The sequence below is a fragment of the Vombatus ursinus genome, unplaced genomic scaffold (assembly GCF_900497805.2).
Source record: "Vombatus ursinus unplaced genomic scaffold, bare-nosed wombat genome assembly UNPS02014784.1, whole genome shotgun sequence".
In the NCBI taxonomy this organism is placed as follows: Eukaryota; Metazoa; Chordata; class Mammalia; order Diprotodontia; family Vombatidae; genus Vombatus; species Vombatus ursinus.
Window position 1 is genome coordinate 18,895,786 of NW_020954562.1, and position 25,905 is coordinate 18,921,690.

Below are 25,905 nucleotides of genomic sequence, written 5' to 3' on the forward strand. Positions count from 1 at the left end.
AAGTTTTCCTTTAAGAATTTTATGCTATTCCATTTGATGCATATATATATATGTATATATATATATATATATATTACATCATTGTATATGGTGCCTTTTAGCAAAATGTAGTGTCCCTGCTTATCTCTTTTAATTAGGTCTATTTTTGCTTTCGTTTGTCTGTATGATGCTTGCTACCCCTGCTTTTTTTTATTTGCTTAAGCTGAAGCATAATAGATTCTGCTCCATTGCTTTATTCTTACTCTATGTGTGTCTCTCTGTTTCAAACATATTTCTTGTAAATGATTATGGTTTCTAATTCATTCTGCTATCTGCTTCCATTTTATGGGTGTGTATCCCATTCACAGTTATGATTACTAACTGTGCATTTACCTCCATCCTATTGCCTTCTGTTTATCCTTCTTTCTCTCTTTTTATCCTGAGTCTCCTCTAAAGTCTGTTTGCCTTCTAACCACTGCCTTCATATTGATCCTCCCTTTTATTTCCCCATTCTTTTATCTCCCTTTCCTCCTATTTCCTTATTGGATGAGGTAGATTACTATATCCAACTGTGTGGCGTACACACACACACACACACACACACACACACAAATATATTTCTCTATTTGAACCGGTTTATATGAAAATAAGGTACAAGTGTTGCCCCCCCCATTTCTCCTCCACTGTAAAAGCTCTTTCTTATACTCCTCTTTTATGTGAGATAATTTCCCTCATTTTTTCTTCTCCCTTTGTCCTTCTTCCAGGGTATCATTCTTTCTCTCCCATCTTTTTTTTTACATCATCCTAATATAATCTAATCATTTATAAACACTTGGACTATATAGAATGCTTCTAACTTCCATAATAATGGTAAAATTCTTTGAAGTTACATATATCACTTTCCTATATAGCAATGTACAGTTTAACCTTGAGTCTCTTGTGATTTCTCTTTCATTTTTAATTTTTTATGTTTCTCTTGAGTCTTATATTTGAAAGTCAAATTTTTTATTCAGCTCTGGTCTTTTCATCAGAAATTGTTAAAATTTCTCAGTTTCATTAAATGTTTGTTTTTCTCTTAAAGAATTAGAGTAAGTGTTGTTTGATAGGTTACTCTTGGTTGTAATGCTACCTACTTTTCCTTTTAGAATATTATGTTCCAAGCCCTTCATTGCAGTAACATGCCTTGTGGCTGCTAAATCTTGTATGATCCTGACTGTGGCTCCATGCTATTTGAATGGTTTCTTTCTAGTTGCTTTAAGTATTTTCTCTTTGACCTAAAAGTTCAGGTATTTGACTTTAATATTTCTGAGAGTTTTCACTTTGGAACCTCTTTCAGGTTGGTGATCTGTGGTCTTTCCATATAGGATATTAAGGCTTTCCTTGACAATTTCTTGAAATATGAGGTCTGGGCTCTCTTTTGGATCATGGCTTCCAGGTAGTCCAATAATTGTTACATTATCTCTCTTCAATTCATTTTCTAGGTCAGTTGTTTTTTTCTGATGGTATATTGTACATGTTCTTTATTTTCTCATTCTTTTGACTTTGTTTTATTGGTTCTTGATGTCACATGGTGCCATTAGCTTCCATTTGCTCAATTTTAATTTTTAAGGAATGATTTTCTCCAGTGAACTTTCCTACTTCTTTTTCTATTTGGTCATTTTGCATTTTAAGCAGTCATTTTTATCAGTGAATTTTTGCGCTCCTTTTACATTTCACCAATTCTGTTTTGTAAGGTGCTATTTTCTTTAACTTTTTTTTAACCAACTAGTTAATTCTTTTCATAATTTTCTTCCTTTTGTTCTCTTTTCTTTACCTAATTTCCTTCTATCAGTCTTGGAAAATAAAATAGCTCTTCCAGGAATTCTTATTGGGTTTCTGTCCAACTCACATTTTCCCTACTTTGAGGCTTTGCTTGTAGCCATTTTGACTTCATTGTGTTCTCAGATTGTATCTTGATCTTTTCTATCAGTGTAGTAACTTTCTATGATCAGGTTCTTTTTTTGTTGTCTGTTCATTTTTCCAGCCTTTTTCTTGACTTTGAATTTATGCTAAATTTGGGCTCTGTTCCCAGCATTGCAATAAGGGGACTCTCCAAAGCTTCAGACCTTTTTGCATTGCTGCTTTCACAGCTAGTTCTGGAGGTTTTAAAGTTTGCCAGGATTCCAATGTGGTGTGATCTGGGGAGAGGTTTGGTTATGCTCTCCTGTTCTGCACTTTGGTCCTTACCCAGATGGGCCCCTGATCCCTTATAATTTAAGTCAATATTGCTACTCAGTGTCCCTGTTCTCTTGTGACTTGAAGTGGGTTATATTCAATGGAGTTTTCAAATAGCTTCCAGTCTTGTATCCAGTGCTAGCAGATAGGTCCCTTTACTGTCTGTGGCTTGAGAGCTCCCAAAGCTGCTACTGCTTCTGTCTCTACTGCCTAGTACCACCACTGATGTTTCATCCATGTGGTTTCTGAGTCAGGCTCCATTCACTACAGATCTCTCCTTTTATCCTCATAAGTTATCTTGAGCTGAAAAAAAGTCTCACTCTGATTTTTTGTTGGCTCTGTGGCTCCAGAATTCATTTAAGGCATTATTTTAACATTGCTTATTTATCCAACTTTGCCTTTTTTAAGGCATTCTTCTCCCCATTAACTTTTTGGACCTCTTTTTGCCATTTGGGTTAGGCTATTTATAAGGTGTTGTTTTCTTCAGTAATTTTTTGGGTCTCCTTTAGCAAGCTATTGACTGGTTTTTCATTATTTTCTTGCATCACTCTCATTTATCTTCCAAGTTTTTCCTCTACTTCTCTTAATTGCTTCTCAAAATCCTTTTTCAGCTCTTCCATGGCCTGAGACCAATTCATATTTTTCTTGGAGGTTTTGGAGGTAGGAGCTTTGACTTTGTTGTCTTCTGGTTGTATGTTTTGATCTTCTTTGTCACCAAAGAAAGATTCTATGGTCAGACCTATTTTTGTGAGGTTTACTCATGACCCCAGTCAATTACTTGAGTTATAAACTATTTGTTAAGGTAGCGGTCTGCTTCCAGGGTGGAGAATGTACTGTTCCAAGCTTTGGGGGTTTTGTGCAGCTGTTTTCAGAGATATTTTTAGGGACCTGTAAATTTTCAGTTCTTCCAAGGTGGTATGATAAGAGGTGAGGTGTTTACTCCTTTCCTGGCCTGTACTGAGGTCTATGAGTGACCACAAAGCACTCTTTTCTGCCTTGGAACCATGATGACGATTTCCTCTCTCCCACCACTACAAGCTCCACCATACTAACACTTCTCCTCACCCCAGGACCACCACCTAGAACTGTGACTCAGATCCAAGCATGGGCAAAGCAAGAGAATCCTGCACCAGTAAAGAGATCCATGCAATCCCCCTCTGATCAGCCACTTGATTCCCCCTCAGTCTGTGGGCTGGAAGCTCAGGAAGCAGCCACCGCCCCAGGGCTGCACGCAGGAATTAGGGCTGGGACTGAGCTTCTCTCTCACAGAGTTTTCCTACTGACCTTCTAAGTTGCCTTCACATTTATGGATTGAGAAGTCTGGAAACTGCCACAACTGCACATTATTCAGTTCTCTGAGGGCTGCTCTGGGTTAGCTGAGGCCTGTTTTGCCTATATGTCCACACTGAACTGTGTTCCTCTCCCTATCTGGTGCAATATTCCTTTCTGATCAACCATCTAGGTTGTCTTGGGCTGGAAATTTATTTCACTCTGTCTTTTTGTGGGTTCTGCTGCTTTAGAATTTATTTAGAGCCATGTTTTACTGTTATTTGGAGGGGTTTGGGGGACAGCTCAAGCAAGTCACCGCTTTTACTCTGCCATCTTGGTTCAGTCCCCCCACTATCCATTTTAATGTTGTTTAGAGGGGAATGTTGGGAGAGCCTAGCTGAGTCCTTCCTCTACACTGCCATCTTAGCTCTGCACCCCACCATGAAGGTTTTAAACTCACTCACTAGGTCCTAGTTAGTATCAGAGGGTTTCCAATATCTCTTCCCCCTTAACAGTTATTTCTTTGATGAGCTTTCATTGTCCCATAGTTCAAGACACTTCATATAATAGTACTACAGTCTTATCTTCATTCATTTATAACTTAGCCAGTACCCAACCATTCCCCCAAAATGTCCACAGCAGGAAGATAACCAAATCCTGTTACTATGCACTAATTTTCCAATAATGTGATTGTCATGGTACCTATTCAGTCTCAGACGTAAGTCACCATTATATTTTGAATGAAAATTCAAAAATGTTACTACTGTAATGCAATGCAATGCAATATACACTTCCACGTATAACTGTGTGCAAAGTAAATAGAATAAGTAAAATAATTAAATTTATTGAAAAAATCTGAAAACTTTGTCAAAACTGTTAATATTCAATTTTCCTCCTTTTGCAGCAATTATTTATTCTATTCATTTGGAATTGAATTTAAAATTTTAATATATGTTCATTCATTTTTAATCATGAGACCACATTATATTGAATATTAAGCATATATTTGAAAATCCATATTTCTAAATCTAACTCATAGGTTTTAGATAGGTTTTAATCAAATGAATTCCCAAGTTTTTAAAGCATGTTTATTTTCATCTCTTGGATCATTTCTTAACCTTTTATGATCTGTGATATGGTGATACAAGATTGTATAATAGTATTCCATCTCCATTTGGTAATTTCTACTTTTCAGGAATAATTCTTCTTTTCAACATATCACAGAGTTTATCATTTTTAATGGTACAAGATTTCTAGACCCACAGGAAATAAAATATTCCCAAAATGTTTGTGTATGTGTAATTTTTTACAGTCTAATTAATAGTTCCAGATCACGCTCATGTGCATTTCTTACAATGGATTTGTCATAGACTTGAATGAAAAAAAAAAGTTTCAATAGCAAATAATTGCCTTTTTCCTTTCTTTGCAATTCCAATCTTTATCTTTTTGCATTTTCTGGTCTATGATGAGTACCATTTTTTTAAATGACAATTAGGACAAGTAAAATAAATAAGTTGTAGTGTGTTAATTTTGTTAACAACAAAAAGATATTCAAACCTTTGTTTACTTAATCTTTAGCTGTAGATTGAGTAGGACACACAAGTAACATCTCTGAAATGAGGAGTTACTGTAGTATCCTCTCCTAGGTAAAGATCATTTTCTTATTTCTCTTCCCATTCTTTCATTCAAAGTGAAATAATTTACTTTTATAAAGATTTGATTAACCTTCAAAAACTATTTTAAATATAAATGATTGTGGGTGGTAAATTAGGAAAGAAAAATCAATAAATGATAATTTCAACTGAATAAGAACTGAATACTTTAGGACTAATGCATATTTTCATAACTTTCTATATGTTAAAATCAAACTTTTGTGGTAGTGAATTTTAGTGTGGAACTCTTCTTTTAAATTAAGAAGTCAGTATATGACTTAGGACTTAAAATTAGGCTTTCTGGCTTTAGAACAGCTCTCTATCTTTTCCTGTCTACACCTATCATTATCATCATCATCATCATCACCATCATCATCCTGTGTGAAAATTCAAAAATAATAAATAAGTCACATAGAAAATAAAATTTTATATGTGCTACCTATTTTATGATAGACACATATTTAGAGCTCTAAGTGAGTTCAGAGTTTACCTAGTCCAACTCTCTCAGGTGAGAAAAAATAAGGTCCAGAGAAATTGCTTATAATAGTTAAGATTTGAAAGTAGGTCTTCTGACTCTAAGTCTAGGGTTTTCATAATTCCTTTCATCAGTAACTACTATAAAAAGGAAGAAGTCACAGGGACAGAGTGATCTTTCAGAGTGAAAAAAGTTCCTGAGATGAGGTAGAAAACAAAGTCTGAGGGGCAGCTAGGTGGTGCAGTGGTAGAGCACCGGCCCTGAAGTCAGGAGGACCTGAGTTCAAATCCGACCTCAAACACATAACACTTACCAGCTGTGTGACCCCGGGCAAGTCACTTAACCCCAATTGCCTCACCAAAAAAAAAAAGAAAGAAAGAAAACAAAGTCTGGAGAGTCAGAAGTAGAGAGCCTGGAGAGGAATAAAAGAAGTGCAGTAGAATATCCACATGGTCATCTATAGACTCATGAGTATAATTTATAAAAGGAATTTTAGGAGATGACCTTTGACAGGTTGAAGAAAATTTTTAAAAAAATAGGATGTATTAGAAAAAAAAATCTGACTTACAAATAATTTCAAGAAAATGTCTACTGTGCTACAGAGTCACTGATCTACAAATGACTCATGTAGAAAAACAGCCTTCCCTTTTTATCCTTTTCTGATCAAGTCTTGGAATATATAACTTAGATATTTGTAGAGGTTTTGCTTTTCAAATTTTTTAGCATTAACTGAAAGAATACTTGTTTTCTGTCTTCTATATTTTTCTCCTTCATTAACAGAGTTGAGAGTTGACCACAATTTTAAAATGGCATAGACAGTCTGATAGGAAGAGAAGGAAAATATGTAAACATGGTAGATCTTATATTTCAAAAGGAAGCTTTCATCCTTGTCAAGATTGTTTAAAATGGGCTTGATGGTCAACTGCTGAAAATATCCAGAGACCTAATTGGCCAAACTTTTGGAGAAGATATTCACCTCTCCTTTTCAATGATCATCTCCTTGTCTATTTCTCTTTAAGAGTAGTAGTAGTAGTAATAGTAGTAGCAGCAGCAGCAGCAGCAGCAGTAGTAGTAGTAGCAGCAGTAATAATAGTGTAGTAGCAATGATAGCAACAACATTAACAACAGCTAGCATTTATATACCATCTTAACATTAGGAAAATACTTTATAAATATTCTCTCATTTTATCCTTACAACCCTGGGAGTAGTGTTATTACTATCCTCATTTTATAGGTAAGGAAACTGAGGAAAACAGAGATTAAGTGATTTACCCATGGTTGCACATCTAGTAAATGTCTGAGAGTAGACTTGAATTCAAGTCTTCTCTGACTCTGGGTCCAATTCTTTAGCCATTATTTCACCTATCTACCAGTTAGTACTTTTAAGAATCTTCTTCCATTATGTCATCTAAAAGATTATATTTTATAGTTTCTAAATCTTGTTTCTTCCATTGAATAAAGGTGGAAATAATTTCACCAAGAAGATTCATATGTTCTTTTTTTAAAATATAGGGACACTATGTCAAAACATGGCCAAGCATCTCTCCTAGGATGATTATACTGTTGTGATGTGAAGTAGAGAGGGGAGGGGAAAGGAAATGGGAAAGGTAATTTTATGCAACTTAGTATTCCTTAATTGAAAGTCTTTTGAGTTGTCTCCAAATGAATTCAGGTTTATAGCATATGACTTTTTAAATCACAATAAAAAGTGTCTGGCCTGAATAAATTTCCAGTAGGCTAGAAGATGATTTTGCCACAGTTTATTTGAACAATAACAGATGTTACATATTGATTCTTCCATTCATGAAGGTTGAAAGAGTGAGTGTATCTATAAATCTCGACTGAAAATGATCTCTTTTCAATGTTTTTTGGATGATCATTAATTCTGGCTAAAAGCTGGTTGAAAAAATTTAATATAGAATACAGGAAGACACAGATAGAAATCCTAATAGCAATTTTGTTTTAAAGGATAACTTTCAAAATAAGATGACAGTTTGTTGTTTAAAATGGAATGAGAGATGTTTGCTAATATAAGACTACAATACTGTCTGACTAGTTCAATGTCCTTGGAAACCTTTATCTGGCACATGAGTTACTGCTTTTTTTCCCATCAGCATAAAAACTTTCATTGCATTCTTTAATAGGTGTGCCATGTTTCTAGTCATCCATCTCTGTCTTGAAGCATAATGTGACATATTTTACTATGCTATTTTTACCTCAGTGGCTACAAATGTTGGAGTCATTGAATTATCCATTGTCTTTTGAAATATGTAGTATTTCATGTGATAGATCTGTGAGAACAGTGTATTTGAGAAACTCAGTGGAGGAGTGCCCATATATATTTCCTCTAAATTATTATCTGGATTTTGTATTTCTTTGTTTTGGAGTATTTGAAATAAAACAGGTATGTGTAGCCAAGTGGTTATTAACAGATGGATTCATTCAGACATTTTGAGGCTTATAGATTCATAAAAAAACAGGTTATTAAAGGAAAGGAGGAATCTTCCCTTTGTTTCTTAGACAGAATATTGAATTCAGTGGGTTGAGTCCAACCAGCTATATTAATTTCACATACGTATTTATGTGTGTATGTATGTATATGTATATATACACACACTACACACATATACACACTCACATACACAAATACATATACAATGTATATGGGTGTATGTTTAGAAAAAATTCTTGTGGAAGGATGTTGACTGTCTTCTGCTTATTATTTAAACATGGACCCTAGCTAATTTCTATTTTGTAATAATTACTACACATATATTTTGTTTTGGCAAAACCCTTGCTAATAATTTTATTCAAATAATTTGCTATATACTCTGTAGTCTATTTCAAATTTTTTGTAATCTCATTTTCTGCAGTTTTAAAAGGATGAATTTTATCATAAACTTTATTTTTTTCTCCTGTTACAGAGTGCTTTAGAAGGATGTCAGTCTTCTAAATCTTAATAAATCAGATCACAATGCTTAAGATAGATAATTGGCATTAGATGTAATATAGTTAGTATGAATTAGTATCTCTTATCCTAGCTTTTCATGTTTATATTTGACTTTTAGCAAACATTTTTAACATTTGACTTAAGCTATTGGAAAGTCAGTTTCATCTTCAAGTTTAGTTTGATATATAACGTAAAAACAAAGCTTTGCTGTAGAAAAATATTTCTTTTTGAAACAACTACAACTTCTTATTTTAAAAGAGTGTATATTGTAAACTGAGGTCTAGAAAAATAGCAGGCAAAATAACAAAATTATTCTTTTTACATGAATAACAATATATTTTGAAGAAAAAAAACAAATTTTAATCTAATATCTCAGCTGGAACATTTTAAGATTCTTAGTAACATGAATCCTTCAATTCACTGTTTTAATGAAACTAGCATAGCCTTTTAAGTGAAAATCATATGACCTTTTCCAAGACAACATCTTAGGCTGATCCCCATTATTTTATAGTGAAAGCTACAAATCAGTTTCACTTTAGCATGCAATTTAAATTATATTTTTGCCCCTTTGTGGAGCAGTCCTATGCAATAAATAGAATGCCAAAATTTTATTTGTAGTTATTAGTAGCCAAAAATGGTGAGTTATAAATTATATATATGTATTTTATGTATATAATCACATACACATATATATATATTTGAACATATATGTGTGTGTCTATATAGAAACACACGCATATAGATATAGATATAGATATAGATATAGATATAGATATAGATATAGATATAGATATAGACATAGATATAGATATAGATATAGATATAGATATAGATATAGATATAGATACACAGATCCATATGCCTATATTTGGGTCTGAAGAAGTACCTTAAGTCTGGAAATGAAATAATTGTTCTGTTTTCATACTGTTGCTTATTTTCGGGAAAATACTCTGTCAAAGTATGAATAAAATAAGACTCACCTCAGATCACCAACTTTCTAGGTTAGATGTAATATGGTAATTGATATTTGATTTGAAGTCTAGAATGAATACACAGACTAGTGCAACTGTATTATTTTCTCTTCACAATTTGATGCCCTCAAAAAAAAACAACTTTCTTTTCTCATTAAAAACTTTAGTGAAAAGCAGGCAAGGAACATATACTGAGCTCTTATTAAATATAACAGGGTGGTAAAAACAATAAATAAAAGATATAGTATCTTTTGTGTTTTATGAAACATAACTATAGGGCAGTTTCACATATTTAACTTTGTCAGAGTTGCTCATATTATACCCTCAAAAGTGCTGGATGAAGACTGGGGATGAGTGTGGTAATCCAAGAAGGATCCCTGGAGATAGCCTCATGAAGCAGTCATGTTTTAAAAGTGTTGATTGACATGAATTAATAGAGAGAAGAGGGACATTCTTAATGAGATATATGTGTAAATTTCAGAATAGGTCAGTTGTATGTGGAAAATTCTTGACAGGCACTTTAACCCAAGTAGCAACTCAGAAAAGGGGAGAAATAAGAAATGACATTTTGGGGTAAGGTTGGTAAAAGAAGTGAAAAGATTTGAAAGGACAAATTAAAGTGTTTTAGATTTTATATGATGATTAATGAGAACTCAGAAAATTACTGAAGAATAGATGGGAATTGTGTTTGATGATATATGTGAAGATGGATTAGAAGGTCAAGGCACTGGGCCCATGAGGCTATATGAAGGGCTAAATTAGAGATAAGAAGATAAACTATTGGAGCTACAACATAATTTGGAGATAATATGGTCTCTATCCTCATTTTAAGGGCAACTATGGGGCGCAGTGGATAGAGTGCTGGGTCTGGAGTCAAGAAGGCTCATTTTTTTTTCCTGAGTTAAAATCTGGCCTCAGATACTTACTGGTTGTGTGAGCCTGGGCAACTTACTTAATCATGTTTGCCTCAGTTTCCTCATCTGAAAAATGATCTGGAGAAGGAAATGGCAAACCACTCCAGGAACTTTGCCAAGAAAACTCCAAATGAGGGTAACAGAGACTCAGACATGACTGAAACAAATGATCAACAACATCCTTATTTTATAGAATGGGGAAACTGAGTCCCAGAGAAAACATATAATTTGCACAAAGTTATCTAGCTAGAACATTAAGAAGCCAGATTTAAATCCAAATCATCTCAAGTTGTCAGTGTCAGTAAATAATGATAATTGTGTTAATAACTAGCAATTGTATAGTACTTTGCAAAAATAAACATTTGCCTAGCTCTTTGCAAATATTAAATTGTTGAAATTATTTTTTTTCTTTCTAAAATACCAGTAGGACATGAGAATGCAATTTTGAAGACTAAAGAGAAAAGAGTATATTAGACATAAGAATGGTGATTCTATTGATAACATTGGAGAAATTAAAAATGGAGAATAGAATATGAGGACAAATTTCAATCATTAATGGCATGTTAAAGTGTGCTTGATAACTATACACTTCCAAGATTCATATTTATCCTTTCTGTTAGAAACATACATTATTGCTCTTGGTGACCCAGAATAACAACAGCATAACAACATTTGTTAATAAATTTTCATTATTTGAATAGATTTACTATTTCAGGATATATAGTTGATAGATTTCTCTTGAGGATTGTTGTCTTTCACCACATATTTCCAAAGACTTTTCTTTTCTTCCTCCCGCCTCAATTTTCCTTTCTCTTCCTGTACTCCTTTCACTCCAAATAAACAGGAAAAATATACTTCATATAAAGTATTAATCATTTAATATTTTTTGACATTTCAAAGAAATTTATCTTTGAAATAGATCTCATTTTTGTGAATAGCTAGTTGTATGTTCGGGCTTCATCTTTCTCAATAACATTAAAAAAACTATAATAAAAAAGCTTCTTCACTGACTTGTTGATAATTTCACAGTTTTCATTTTGTATAAATGAAGGAAATGTATCTTTAATATTAAATTATTGAATTCCTCATTGTGTTTTGACTCCATCTGTCACTTTTCTTCCCAGGATACCACATACTAAGATATTTCAGTTTTCTAAAAATACTTGCTATTACTAAGGGATATGAATATGTATTACTAATGTAGTCCCCAGCTTCTCCCCTCTGACTCGACCAACACTCTGAGTTCTCTAATTAACTATTCCAAGTTCAAAGAATGATATTGTCTCCAAACTATCACTCCTGAGCTTTCTATATCTTCATGCTTTTTAATTCTTTACTGATAACATAGTTGGTTCACAATGAATTTTAATTAATAGAAGTATACACAAAGGGAATATGTAACATTCTGTTCTTTATAAACCTTAAATTATCACAAGTACATACATACTAACTGGGAAAAGTGTACATTTTAAAGAATTATTACCAACATGCACATAATACATGAGGAGATGTAAATTCAGAGGACATGTGTGAGCATGTCAGATACACAGAGGGACAACTTATGAATCCAACACTAAAAATTCCCCTGTCTTCTACAGATGTCATTGAATTGCTCTCTGCAAGCCTGCTCCAACCTGGGGGTTCCTTTCCACTGCTGACACCAGGAGCTGCTTACTGTGCTGCTCACCACTATCCATTGTTCTCCAATCCCATTAGTCATCAGCTCCAGCTATTTTCAGAGTTCTTTAATATTTATTTTTGTTATTGTTTTCCTAATATGTGCAAAGCAGAATTTTGTTGTTGATAGTGTATTATTTTATAAATATTAAAAATTATGTTTCCCCCCCATCCTTCCCTTCACGCACATCAACTGAAGATGCCTACATTAACCATGTTCAGAAATGTATGTCTCTTTCTGAATTTTCAGTTCATCCCTCAGTCAAGAGATGAATGGCATGATTCATTTTCTCTTTTGGATTCATGGCTTATCATTGCATTGCAGTCTAAAGTCTTTCCAAGTATATTCTCCCTATAATGTTCTTATCATTGTATGAGTTGTTCTTTTGGTTCTGCTCACTTTGCTTTGTTATCAATTCCCAAGGGCCAACCTAGTTTCCTTTGAAATTGTTAATTTCATAATTTGTAATTTCACAACAATATTCTATAGCAATTCGTATATGACAACTTATTTGGTCATTCTCCAGTTGGAGGATAATCCCATAGTTTCCACCATGAAAACAGCTGCTATAAATATTTTTGTACATATAGTTTCTTTTCCTCTTTCTTTGATTACTATAATGTGTGGGCCTAAGTATTTTGTTTGTTTCTTTTTTGTTTGTTTGTTTTTAGTTTCTGAGCATATTTTTAAATTGCTTTCCAGAATTATTGAACCAATTAACAGCTCCACAAATAGTACATGAATGTTCCTGTTTTTCCACAGCCCTATCAGTATTTATCATTACTTCTTTTGTTATCTTTGCTACTCTGATAGAGGTGAAAAAGTTAGTTTAATTTATATTTCTCTATTGTTTATTTATAGTATTTTTCATATGATTGTATATAACTTGATTTTTTTTTCCTTTGAAAATTTCGAGTTAATATCATTTAGCTGTCTATTGGGGAATGACTCAGTTTTGAGAATTTTGAATCAGTTCCTTATGTATTTTTAAATGAGACCTTTATTTGAGAAAATTGTAATGAAATTTCCCTCCATTTATTTGTTCTCCGTCTTGTTTTTCCTACATAAGATTTATTTGTGCAATTTATTTTTTATATATAATTACACTTGTCCTTTTTATCATTGTGTGATTCTATCACTGGTTTAGTCTCAAACTCTTCATATCCAAAAGATAATTGTTTCCTTACTCCTTTAATTTGTTTATAGTATAACCTTTTTTGTATCTTGGTCACATATCCACTGGAATCTTTTCTTGACGTATACTGTGAGGTATTATTGATATAACCCTAATTTCTGCCAGACTGCTGTTCTGTTATCCCAGCTTTTGTCAAATAGCGAGTCAAATAGATTCAAAAGATTGAATTAGATATTTTCCCTGTAATCTTTTTTATCTCTTTTCCTTCTTCTATTATGTCTGTTTACTAGGAATTTTGCTAGGAATCAATTTTATATGTTTCCTTTGATTCACAATGTAGAATAAAATGGTACTACTAGATTTAATTTGAAAATAAGTTGAAAATTCAGATAATGTAAATAACTGGATATCTTGTTATATACCATACACACACACATACACACACACACACACACACACACATCCCTTTATTAGGGATACACTAAAATAGGGATACATGAAAATAAAATAAGATTTTAATACATTTTAACCAGGTCTATACATTTTTAAAATTATTTGATTCAAATTTTCTATTTTATTTCTTAAACTAATAAAGTATTTACAAAGCACATTCAATCATCTCTGGCTACAGATTTGTATTTCTTGTTAAAATGACACATTGGTAAAGTCACTATAGACAATGAGTTGTGCAATATTGAGAATGACTAAAAGTGCAGAAAAAATATTAATTTTTATACCTCAAATTTCTTCTTTTAAAGGTATCTTCTCAGTGCTCAGCTTGGCATCCGAATGTACCACACTTGCTGCTGAACTTCCCAAAGTATCCTATGTGAAGGCCCTCGATGTCTGGCTAATTGTTTGTCTTCTCTTTGGGTTTGCATCACTGGTAGAGTATGCTGTGGTTCAGGTGATGTTAAACAATCCCAAACGAATTGAAGCAGAGAAAGCCAGGATTGCCAAGGCAGAGCAAGCAGAAGGGAAAGGTGGAAATGCAGCTAAGAAGAACACAGTCAATGGTACAGGGACTCCTGTTCACATCAGCACTTTACAGGTGAGGATGCTTTTACCCAGGTAAAGGATTTTACACATTTTCTTTTGGACCTCATGGAAAGAAATTATTTCTATTGGTACAAAAGACTTGGTGGAACTTTTTGTGCAGTTGTTTATCCTTAGAAATTAAAATTATAAAAAAAGAATAGCTAGCATTTATAATGCTTTAAGCTTTGCAAAACACTTAACATACATTATCTAATTTGATCTTCACCACAGCATTATGAGAAAGGTGTTATTATTTTTATCATTTTACAGATGAGAAAACTGAGGCATAGAAGGGTTAAGGGACTTGTCCAATGACAGTGAGCTAGTAAATGTGTGAGGTGGGATTTGAAATAAATTCTTTCTGTGTCCATGTCCAGTTTTTTCTTCAGTATAACACCTAGCTGCCAATGACTCAAAACTAAGAATAAAATGAAAAGTGTATACAAAAATAATGCTTGCTACCTAAAACATTGCTTGTTGAAAAAAAACCAAAAGCAAAACAGTTACTTTTAAAATAAAAGTAAAGGAGAAAAATAAACTTTTTTTCCCCAAAGTCTATTGTTTTGTCACAGTGAAGTTAAAGACGGAAGAAGAACTTTAATTGGTTAAGTTGCATAATAAAAGTCATCAGGCAATAAGTATTTTTGCAACCATAAGGGCCATGATTCCTAGGCAAAAATTTTCCTAGTTTTTCATAATATATGAAATGAACATGTTTGCCACAGCTGTACATGGAAAATAACAAATGAGATCACTGGACTCATGGGCTCAGTTATGTTATTTTTACTTTTCTTTTCATATAATTTCTTTCAAACCAAGCTAATGGGCATCACTAAGTAGCATAACCTATTTAAGTAGTTCAACATTTTAATTCTCTACTTAAGCTACTTTTGAGCTACCAGAATAATAGGCCTATAGGTTTTGAAATCACTGTGAAATGTTAGTACTGAAACAAGCCAGTGACTTTTAAAGTTAAATCATGTTAGAGTATTTATGAAAGATTTTGTTAATTCAGACTCCCTTGGCTGATTTGAAATTAAAAGATTCATGTGACTGAAAATCATTTTGAGATATGTTAAGAAGTAACCACATGACAACTAGAGATGCAACTTGGTTGCACAAATACATTGTCTTGGTTTAACAGCTTTGATGTCAAAATATAGTTATGCTTTTCTTTTCAGGAATTTTTGGTTCTAAAATATGTCATCTTCTGAAATACAAGTGTTGCTTAATCATTTCAATCACAACAACACAAAATCTTATTGTAACCACCTCTCAAAATAATAATAATAATAATAATAATAATTACACTGAGGAGCAATAGCAGTTGGAAACTGGATGATATTTAAAGCCAATTTAAGAAAAATGTTGCTCCTTCTGGAGGCCCTGAGTTCAAATCCAGCCTCAGACACATAATACTCACTATTTTTGTGACCCTTGGCAAGTCACTTAACCCCATTGCCTAGTCAAAACAAAACAAAACAAACCCCCCCAAAAAAACCAAGAAAAATACTGCTTCTACTGAGAAAAGGAAAGATGACAGAGAAAAAATTACATATGGTAGTTTATATCTATCCTGTTTCTAGGATGGTATTTTTAAATATAAATTCTAAAAATTTGGACTCTGTAGTGTACTTTAAAATTTTGCAGCCATGAATAAATAAATGTATAATCAAATTGTCCTTCTGCCTTTACTATGGTAGTGTTTTGGTCAGTTCTCTACTAATTCAGCTATCTTTAAACATCATGGTACAGTAAACTGAGGGCTACGATTTGATTTTGGAATACTTGGATTTGAATCTCATCTTTGATACTGGCTGTGATCCTAGACACATTTAGGCTCCGTGTGTCTCAGATAACTCCCCAGGACTTATATACTAAGTAATAAAGAGGTCAAGGTGGGTGATTTGCATTATCAGAGGGAAACTCTATAGTGAGAACAGCCCATGCTGATGAAATCCCAGGTTCTACCTATTGAGTCAGATAGGAAACACAATTTTACATGTGCATAAAATAAGTTATTTATTCACCTGACTCTGGTTTCTTAAATCAGAACCCAACTAGAGCTGATAAAATTCTTTGCAGAATGCTACCCTTCAGATCAAGAAAAGATCTAAAGATGATTTTATATACTGTACCAGCCTACTAATATTTTCTGTTTAGCATGAACTCTATTTTGCCTAACAGTTTTTTTATATGCTCAAAGCAAAAGGGCCCAGGTTTGAAAGTGTGAAGGAAATAACATTGGGCCATTTATTTCTATTTCACACATGATCCTTCAATACCTCATTATCACAATGCTGAATTTCTGCTAACAGAAATTTTGGGAAGTGATAGAAATTTATGAGAGAAAGGAAAACAAGTCCCACACTTCTCAAGGAGGAACAGTAGAAAAACATAACATTTGAATTAGACAAATGTGATGTCACCTTGTAAGTGTGTACTCTCAGTATGGTTTTGTCAGTTTTGTGTTACTGAGAAGCAGTTTTCTTACTTGGTGCTAATAATTGATTCCTACATGTGTTTTTCTTTGGATATTATTACTACTTTTCTTTTGGAATTATTTTATCACTTCCTTGTAGCTAATGGAAGTCATATCCAAGTGTAAATAGAACATCTAACATGTCTCCTTTTAAAGTTTTTGAGTCACATAAAAACTGCATGAAATATGAAGGCAAAAATCTCAAACTTCTCCAGGAGAATTGACAACATCCATTGTTACTACAAGGCATCTCAGCCTTCATAATAACTAACTTTTAGGTTAATTGGCATTATCGCTTTGTGTTCTTAAGGTTATGTTTATTATATTTAAATAATTTCTCATTTAATGATCAGAACGCTAGCATAACAAATTTGTATTTGGAATAGACTTTGTATAAATTATATAGATAATCAATCAATCAAACAGCATTTACTATGTCTCTACTATCTGCCAAGCACTGTGTTAATCACCAGGGAAATAAAATATTAAAAACAAAACAAAACAAAAAAAAAAAACTCTGTTCTCAAGGAACTCAGTCTAATGGAGAAGAGACAATATACAAATAACTGTGTATGAACAAGATACATACAGAATAAATCAGAAGTAGTTTCAGAGGGAAAGTATTAAAATTAAGGAAAATTGAAAAGGCTTTTTGCAGATGATGGGGCTTAACTTTAGATTTGAAGGAATACAGAGAAGCTAGGAGGTAGAAATAAGGAGGGAGAACATTTCAGGCATGAGGGACAGCCAAGAAAAAAATCCTACAGTGCTGTATGTGAGGAACAGCAAATGTTCAGTTTCATTGACTCTAAGAGTACATAGCTAGGGGTAGGGGGGAGAGTTAGATATGAGAAGACTGGAAAGGTAGGAAAAGGTCAGGTTATGAGGACCTTTAAAAGTCAAACAAAAGGGTTCACATTTATTCTGAAGGTCATAGGTAGCCACTGGAGTTTTTGAATTGGAGGAAGAGTTATATGATCAGACCTACATTTTATAAAGATCATTTTGATAGATGAGTTAATGATGAGTTAGAGTGGGGAGACTTGAGAGATCCTAGAGATGAGAGCCTACAGAGTTGTATCTTAAAAATTCTTCATAATATTAAATGATACAGTTGTTTAGGGGAAATGCAATTTAAATTTTGAAACAACTTACTCTGGCTTTGGGCATTATGACATCTAAAACTGACCCTTATCCTCTAGTTATTTACAGATAGAAAAGTCATGCCTGCACAAAAGCACTAGAATTTATAGCAGTATTTTCTTTGTTTTGGCCTTGAACATAAAAAAGAGGCAATTATTGCTTTGAAATAATATTTATCAGATGTCTACTAGCAGAATGTAATATAATTCTAAAGTTTTTGGCTGAGTAGATTCTAAGAACTTAATCTTATATTCTTGCAATATGAAGCAGGGAGATTACAGGCTGAGACAAATAGGTCAGGATTCCTTTGAAGACTTTGAAGCCCAGTTTTCTGGATTCTAAGAATCCTAAAAGAGTCTAAGAGGGTTCTAATATTTCAGAATATCTCAGTATCTTGAGTTATCAAGTCTCATCCCAAACTAGATAACAATAGTTGCTCCATATGAAAACCTATTGCAACATGTCATTATACTAAAAGCAGTGACAAAGTGGAGCACTGAATGCTTTGATATCCCAGAGTTAGTAACTAGGCACCCTCCTCAATCACAGTGTTAAAGAAAGCATGTGTGCATTTGCACATGTGCTTGTGTGCCTATGTATGTGCATGTGTGTGTGTGTGTGTGTGTGTGTGTGTGTGTGTTTCATTTTATGCAATTGCTTCCCCTGGAAATTGAGAATTCCAGATGGTGGAAGGTCATTGGATCTAACTCAATACCCAAATCATCATACCAATACAATCATACATGCTTTGTATTCGGAGAATATGTCAACATATAGTAGAGAATCATTTCACCTTCAAACCTAGAGAATGCAGTCAATTTCAAATCCATGACTTTTACAGCAAGACCAATGATTATCTTGGTCCCTAAACTCCATCACTGGGAATTACATAACTTTAAAATATTTGGTGGAGAAGCAACATGCCATAGTTGCCCTCAGAGTTCAGAAGAAACGGGTTCAAGTCCTGCCTTTGATCCATACTGCTGTGTGACTCTAGATAAAACACTTAACCTCTCAGTATCCCCAAACAATTCTTTAGTATTATATTTTGCAAAGCAGGTGTACATCTGCCCTAATAAATGAAATTCCCTTATCAGGTGTCTCCTATATCAATGATATCATACATGTGTCATCCCCTCCTCTCAAAAAATCCTAGGTTAATAAAGTCTACAATCTATCACTAAACATTTAATAAGCACTTACTATGTACTAGACACTGTACTAAATTCTGGGAATATAAAGACTAAAATTAAACAGTCCCTGTACTTGAGGAGCTTGCATTCTCGTGACAGAAACAATGCACAGCTAGGTACCTACAAAGCAAGTGAAAAAAAGTAAATATAAGTTGATTTGGGGAGGTGGGAGAAGAAGCAGTAATGGGGAGCAGAAGGTAGTGTTTGACCTGAGATTTGGGGTAACTAGGTATAACAGGAGACAAAAGGGGGATATTCCAGGAATACCCCACCTGTGTATAATGGAGATAGATGGAATGCTTTATGTAAGGAAGAGGAAGTAGACCAGTTTAGATGAGTCATAGATGAGTGACATATAATAAGTCTGGAAAGGTAGTCTGGATGCAGACTGGGAATTGCCAAGGAGAGGATTTAATATTTTATCCTAGAGGCAATAGAGAGTCATTGGAGTTTTTTAAGTAGGAGGGTGACATGGTTAGGATTGTGCTTTAGGGATATCACTTTGGGAGTCTGTGAAGGATGGATTGGAAAGGGGAGAGACTTGAAACAGGAAGATCAATTAAGGAGTCATTACAATAGTCCAGGCAAGAGGTGATGAGGGCGTGAATTATTTCAGTGGCCTGAGGGAAAGGAGAGTTTAGAAGCTTAGGAGTGAGAGAGAGAAAGAGAGAGAGAGAGAGAGAGAGAGAGAGAGAGAGAGAGAGAGAGAGAGAGAAATGTGCAGACATGGATGAGTTACATAAAATCAGTGTTGGAGAGACTGCCCACATCAGTGAGGTGACAAATCTGTTGAAGTATCTAGGATTCTAATTTTTTAATTCCTTAAAAAATAGGGTGTCATTCAAATAGAGAATTGTTTCAATTCTCAATGTCAATAAATTAAAATAACTAAAGAGCTAATACAGTGTTCTGAGGTCCCTCACTTATAGCCCAAGAGTAGTGTAAGGCAGGGGAAAGTTTGGCATTTTTTTTTACTATTTGTTATAATACAGAAAAATAATGACTAGTGCAAATAATGAATACTCATGAAGTGGTATTATTGTTGACAATATTTCACACAATCATAAGCTCAAATAGTGCAAATTCAAATATGTGGGACTATGATTCATTATTTGCACTAATTGGGACTTAACTGTTCCATCATTAAAAAAATCTATAAAAAAACTAGAGTAAAGGGGCTGTACTCTCTAAACACATTAATCTAAATAATAGATATTTTAAATGTTTTATTTCTAAGTTATAGGGCAACTATTCAAATTTATAATTAATTCTAATAAGTTAATGATTGTGATATGATCAGAACACTCTGTCAGGTTGTACCTTTTGCCCCTCTCACATTCTACCTTTTATCATATTTATCAGTCTATATATTATATATTCCTAGTAGATTATGGAACTGTGTTGTTTTTCATCATTGTATTCTTAATAAATTACAATGATGTCTGGTGTGTAGCAGGCAATTGATAATTTTGTTAAACTGAATTGAATTCAATTAGTGATATAATTTGGATATTTAATACAACATACTGTCCATTGATAATAAAGTTAACTGTTTCCCCCCTTAAGGCAACTGATTCACTCAGTTGATAATAAGTTGTGAGTCTTTTTACTTTATATCTTTTGATAAGAATAATATATGTAAGTCACCTAATGGAAAGAAACCTTTGTCCCAGAAGCTGACATCTCTTGAAACAGTCTCAATAAAGAAGTCAAAGATTGAAAGTACAGGATGATATCTGCAATCCATCAACTTAAGTGGAGACAGCTCTGGGTCATGGTTGAATCTCAGTGCCAGGAAAGGGTAGAAATGCCTTACATACCTCCCAAGAATACACAATTTCAGCTTACAAGAATCCTAACTTGGAATTCTTACAAGCACCAATGTGTTGATAATGAGTGTTTTTTTTGTCACTCTGTAACGATAAAATAGATTAATCTCATTAGGGTTTTTTTTAAGTATATTTTTATTGATTTTTTAAAATATTTCCCAAATTTTAACAATCATGTTTTAAAATGCTGAGTTCCAAATTCTTGCCTTCCTCCTTCCTCTCCCCCTCTTTGAGAAGGCAATTAACTTGACATAGATTATACATGTGAAGTCATTCAAAACATATTTCTATATAAACCATATTGACTTTTAACTCCTCAAACAAAATAAAATAATAAAAATAAAGAGAATAAAAAAAAGTATGTTCAATCTGCACTCAGAGTTCATCAGCTCTCTCTCCAGAAGTGGATGACATCATATATCATGAGTCCTTGGAAATTGTCTTAGGTCATTGTCTTGATCAGAATAGCTAACTCTTTCATATTTGATCATCCTTACAATATTGCTGTTACTATATAAAATGGGTTCTACAGACTTCACTTTGCATCAGTTCTTGTAAATCTTCCCAGGTTTTTCTGAAACCATCCTGCTCATTTTTTTTAATAGCACAATAGTATTCCATCACAATCATATACCAAATTTGTCTTGCCATTCCCCAATGGATGGAGACAGCCCCTTGATTTCCAATTCTTTGCTAACACAAAAAGTGCTGTTATAAATATTTGTGTTCAAATAGGTCATTTTACCTTTTTTTAGTCTCTTTGTGATATAGACCTAGTAGTGTTATTGCTCTGTCAAAGAGTATGCACAATTTTATAGCCGTTTGGGCTTAGTTTTAAATTGTTCTTCAGAATAGTTGAACTAGTTCACAATTCCACCAACAATGCATTAGTGTGTTAATTTTTCCACATTTCCTCTAGCATTTGTCATTTTTCTTTTCTGTCATATTACCTAATCTGATAAAAGGGAGGTGGTATATTAGAGTTGTTTTAATTTGCATTTCTCTAATAAGTAATGATTTAGAGCATTTTTTCATGTAACTGTTGATAACTTTGATTTCTTCTTTTGAAAGCTGCCTGTTCATATCCTTTGACCATTTACCAACTGGAGAATGGCTCTTATTTTTATAAATTTGGCTTAGTTCCATTCTCTCTCTCTCTCTCTTTCTCTCTCTCTCTCTCTCTGTCTCTCTCTCTCTCCATATATATGTATATATATATACATATATATTTATAATTTATTTGTGCAAGATCTTTTTAATTTCATGTCACCAAAATTATCCATTTTACATTCTGTGATGCTCTTCATACCTTGTTTTGCCATAAACTCCTATCATTATCCACAGAGCTAATGAGGATATTTCCTTGCTCCTCAAATTTAATTATATCACCCTTTATATCTAAATCATTTACCCATTTTGACTTTATCTTCGTATACAAAATGAGATGTTGGTCTATGCCTAGTTTCTGCAAAACTGCTTTCCAGTGTTCCCAGCAATTTTGGCCAAATATTGAGTTTTTACCTTAAAAGCTTGAATCTTTGGTTTTATCAAACATTAGATTTTTATGGTCATTTAGTACTTTGTATTGTGTTCCTAATCTTTCCCACTGATCTACCACTCTCTTTCTTAGCAAGCATCAGATTGTTTTTGATGATTATTGCTTTGAAATAGAGTTTGAAATCTGAAACTGCTAAACTACCCTCTTTTACATTTTCGTCCCTGATTCTCTTCCTATTCTTGGATTATTTTTTCTTCCAGATAAATTTTAATATTTTTTCTAGTTCCATAAAATTTTGTATTTTGTAGTTTGATTGATGTGGTGCTGAATAAGTAAATTAACTTAGGTAAAATTGTCATTTTTATTATATTGACTTGGCCTACCCATAAGCAATTAATATTTCTCCAATTTTTGAAATGTTTTCTAATTGTGATCACATAATCCTGGGATTTATCTTGGCAGGTAGATTCCCAAGTGTTTTATATTGTTTGTCATTATTTTAATTGCAATTTCTTATTCTGCATCTTACTACTGAGTTTTGTTGGTAGTATATAAAGATGCTGATGATTTATGTGGGTATAATGATTATAGCATAAATAACTTCATACAGGCAGTCATATGAAGACATAAATATTCAACCAATTTAACAATTCAATCAGTTGCTTATTGATTATTTTTGCTCAAAAGAAATCTAGGAGAATTTAACACATTCTTAATGTAATAGCTATATTTTGCTTAAGTTCTCTCAAAATATGTACTCTAGAAAGATACTTTACTTATGAATGGAAAAAGTTCTAAGCATATTATGTCTACAACTCTTCATTTATCAGGTTGGTGAGACCAGATGCAAAAAAGTCTGTACTTCCAAATCTGACCTGAGATCAAACGACTTCAGCATTGTTGGCAGTTTACCTAGAGATTTTGAATTGTCCAACTATGACTGTTATGGAAAACCCATTGAAGTCAACAATGGGCTAGGGAAATCCCAGGCAAAGAACAACAAGAAGCCTCCCCCTGCCAAACCAGTTATTCCAACAGCAGCAAAGAGAATTGATCTTTATGCAAGGGCATTGTTTCCTTTCTGTTTCTTGTTCTTCAATGTTATATATTGGTCAATATATTTATGATGTATTTTTGTCCATTTGTGTAAAATACAAGACCATTCATTATTTCTCTTCTCAATCACAAAGGCCAGTCCGTGAAATCATTTGCATTTTTGAAGCAATATATAGCATTTTGATGCCGTGCAATTGTAATGAAATACGGCGTCTTAATTTTGAATGAAAGCATGACACTGTAAATGTCTGTGCTCTGACCAGTTAATGTGTATATATGTACAGCATACATCCTGCTCTAGGAACGTGTGAAAAATAACTCATACTGCATCATTTATCAAATTCAAATAACTCTATACTGTTTCTATAAACATGCAAATTCAAGTGATCTGAATAATGAGAAACTGATGTGCACGCTCTCTGATAAATGTCAGTATTCTAGTATATGTAGTATTTCAATGCTCCTTCCTTGTAACTTTCAGATAAAGCCATTTTGTTCTTATATAATTTTTTATGGTACTATTGAAGAGCAAGCTATCTTATAATTTGGTTTATTTAACTTTGTAAGTTGAAAAAAATATCAGTTATTCCAATCTATATTCTGTAAAGAAAATAAAGGCCAGGCTAATTTTGTAAAGAGATCTTATTTAAAAGGTGCCATAACATAAAGGGAAGCTTGGAGGAGTGTGGGAGTGTGTGAAAATGTATTGTGCCTTGTTTTTTGGTGAAATGAGAAAGAGCAAATTAGGAAAGGCAAAATGACAAAATATATAAGATAGTAAAATCTCATTTAAGTGACTTTTTAAATTGGTTAGCACATTGTTGTTGAATAGGATTGAAATTGAAGTGATACTGAGGGCACAATACCATAGTGCCTTCAAGAAGAAATAGTAATACTTTCTTTGGAATATAGAGGCAATGAATGGGTGATTCCTCAAAAAAGCAAAAATGTCCCGTAGCTGGAAATACTTTGGTACATAAAAAGGTCTGTAATTGCTAAAGGATCTTAGATTGTTAGTTTTTTTTAATAGTTTTTAAATGATTATGCACATGACATATGTAATTGTGCAGACATCTGTTTAATCACATGTATAAACTTTGAAGAATTTTTTTTGCTTCCCCATTTGTCTTTTATATTTTGTTGTAAGACATTTAATCACTGTTATACCATTAGCATTTTCCTAATTAGTTTACTTAAAGGCTAAAAAGAATATTAGAACTTTGGTGCTCTTTTAAAGGAATTCTATTTTTCTCCTCACCCTGTTCTCCAGTTAAGATTTACCAACTTTAACCATTCCAACCTAAAAAGTGATTTCAAATTTGATGATGCATCTGCTTCTTATTTTGGTATTGTTTCCAAAGGTTTTCATATTTCTCTTAGAATTCTAGTGTTGAAATTCAAAGATATCAGTAATTCATATTGGATAAATAATAACAAACATACCCTTAAAGACTAAAATAAACTCTGTATTAATTTAAGTGTTTCCTTTGCAGGTATGAGTTTAAGTGAATGCTGCCACTGTGTACTTCTTCTGATTGCTCTATTTGACTCATTGGTATCAAGTCTGTTGAATTAAAAAAAATACTCTTCATAAGTCATTAAAGTTTTCTAAAGTGGAAAGACACTAACTAAACACATGGTAGCCTGGGAGCACCCTTTAGTTGCAAAATTATTTCTATGCTGGAACAATTTACTATGCTCTGGCTATATATGAATGGCAAAGTCTACAAAGAATTAGATGAAATCAGGTCACTTAAATAACAAAAGAAAATGTAAGCAATGTGTTAATAGACAAACATTTTTTTAAAAAGGAAATAAACACAAAATAGCAATGTTTCCAGAATGTTTCCAAAGCCCTAATGAGTACAACTATGTCTATTTGAGGGGTTGTGTGCAAAATTATCTCCATTTTCCTTTTAAAATCATTTTATCTTTTTAGAACTTACTTGTGCATTCATATTGCTGTTAAATTCCATTTATATTTAATGTTTTTGACCATGTCAAGTGTAAGAAATTAGGCCTTAAAATGGAAAATGTACTATAAAGCAGGTTTTTTTTCTCAACCCATGGTACCTCTTATCAGTAGTAATCTGTGTATTTTTTTTTCTTTTCTGCTGTGTAACAATATTATTGTGAAATATTTTGCAAAATAAAAATCCTAATAATCATAATATATTATGCCTACTCCTATGTCTTTATTGTACACTGAAGAACCAACACCAGGCAATGTTCATAGCAAATTCTATGACATGAGTATCTATTTATAATTATGCTCTTTAAAGTAGTTTTTTTTTATGTCATCTGCTTTGGTTAGAGATGTAGGTCACTTGGAACGTTTGCTGAGATTGCTCCTTTGTGTGAAATACAAAATGTGTTATTTCACACCTATTTATGGAAATGCATATACACTTTCATTTATGAACATCAGG

At 33.0% G+C, this 25,905-nt stretch overlaps 1 protein-coding gene across 2 annotated transcripts in view; it reads left to right on the top strand.

Annotated features, from left to right (window-relative positions):
- The window catches only part of GLRB (glycine receptor beta), a 112,914-nt gene extending 87,627 nt beyond the window's left edge, over nt 1-25,287 (top strand). The window contains exons 9-10 of one of the 2 annotated variants that reach the window (XM_027866906.1): nt 13,996-14,288; nt 24,970-25,287. In XM_027866906.1, the coding sequence (XP_027722707.1) occupies nt 13,996-14,288; nt 24,970-24,975 (299 nt within the window). In that variant the 3' untranslated portion in view covers nt 24,976-25,287. Of the gene's footprint in view, nt 1-13,995; nt 14,289-23,250; nt 23,548-24,969 lie in introns of those variants that run through there. The other variant, XM_027866905.1, reaches the window with a different exon arrangement.
- The last annotated feature ends 618 nt before the right edge of the window (nt 25,288-25,905 follow it).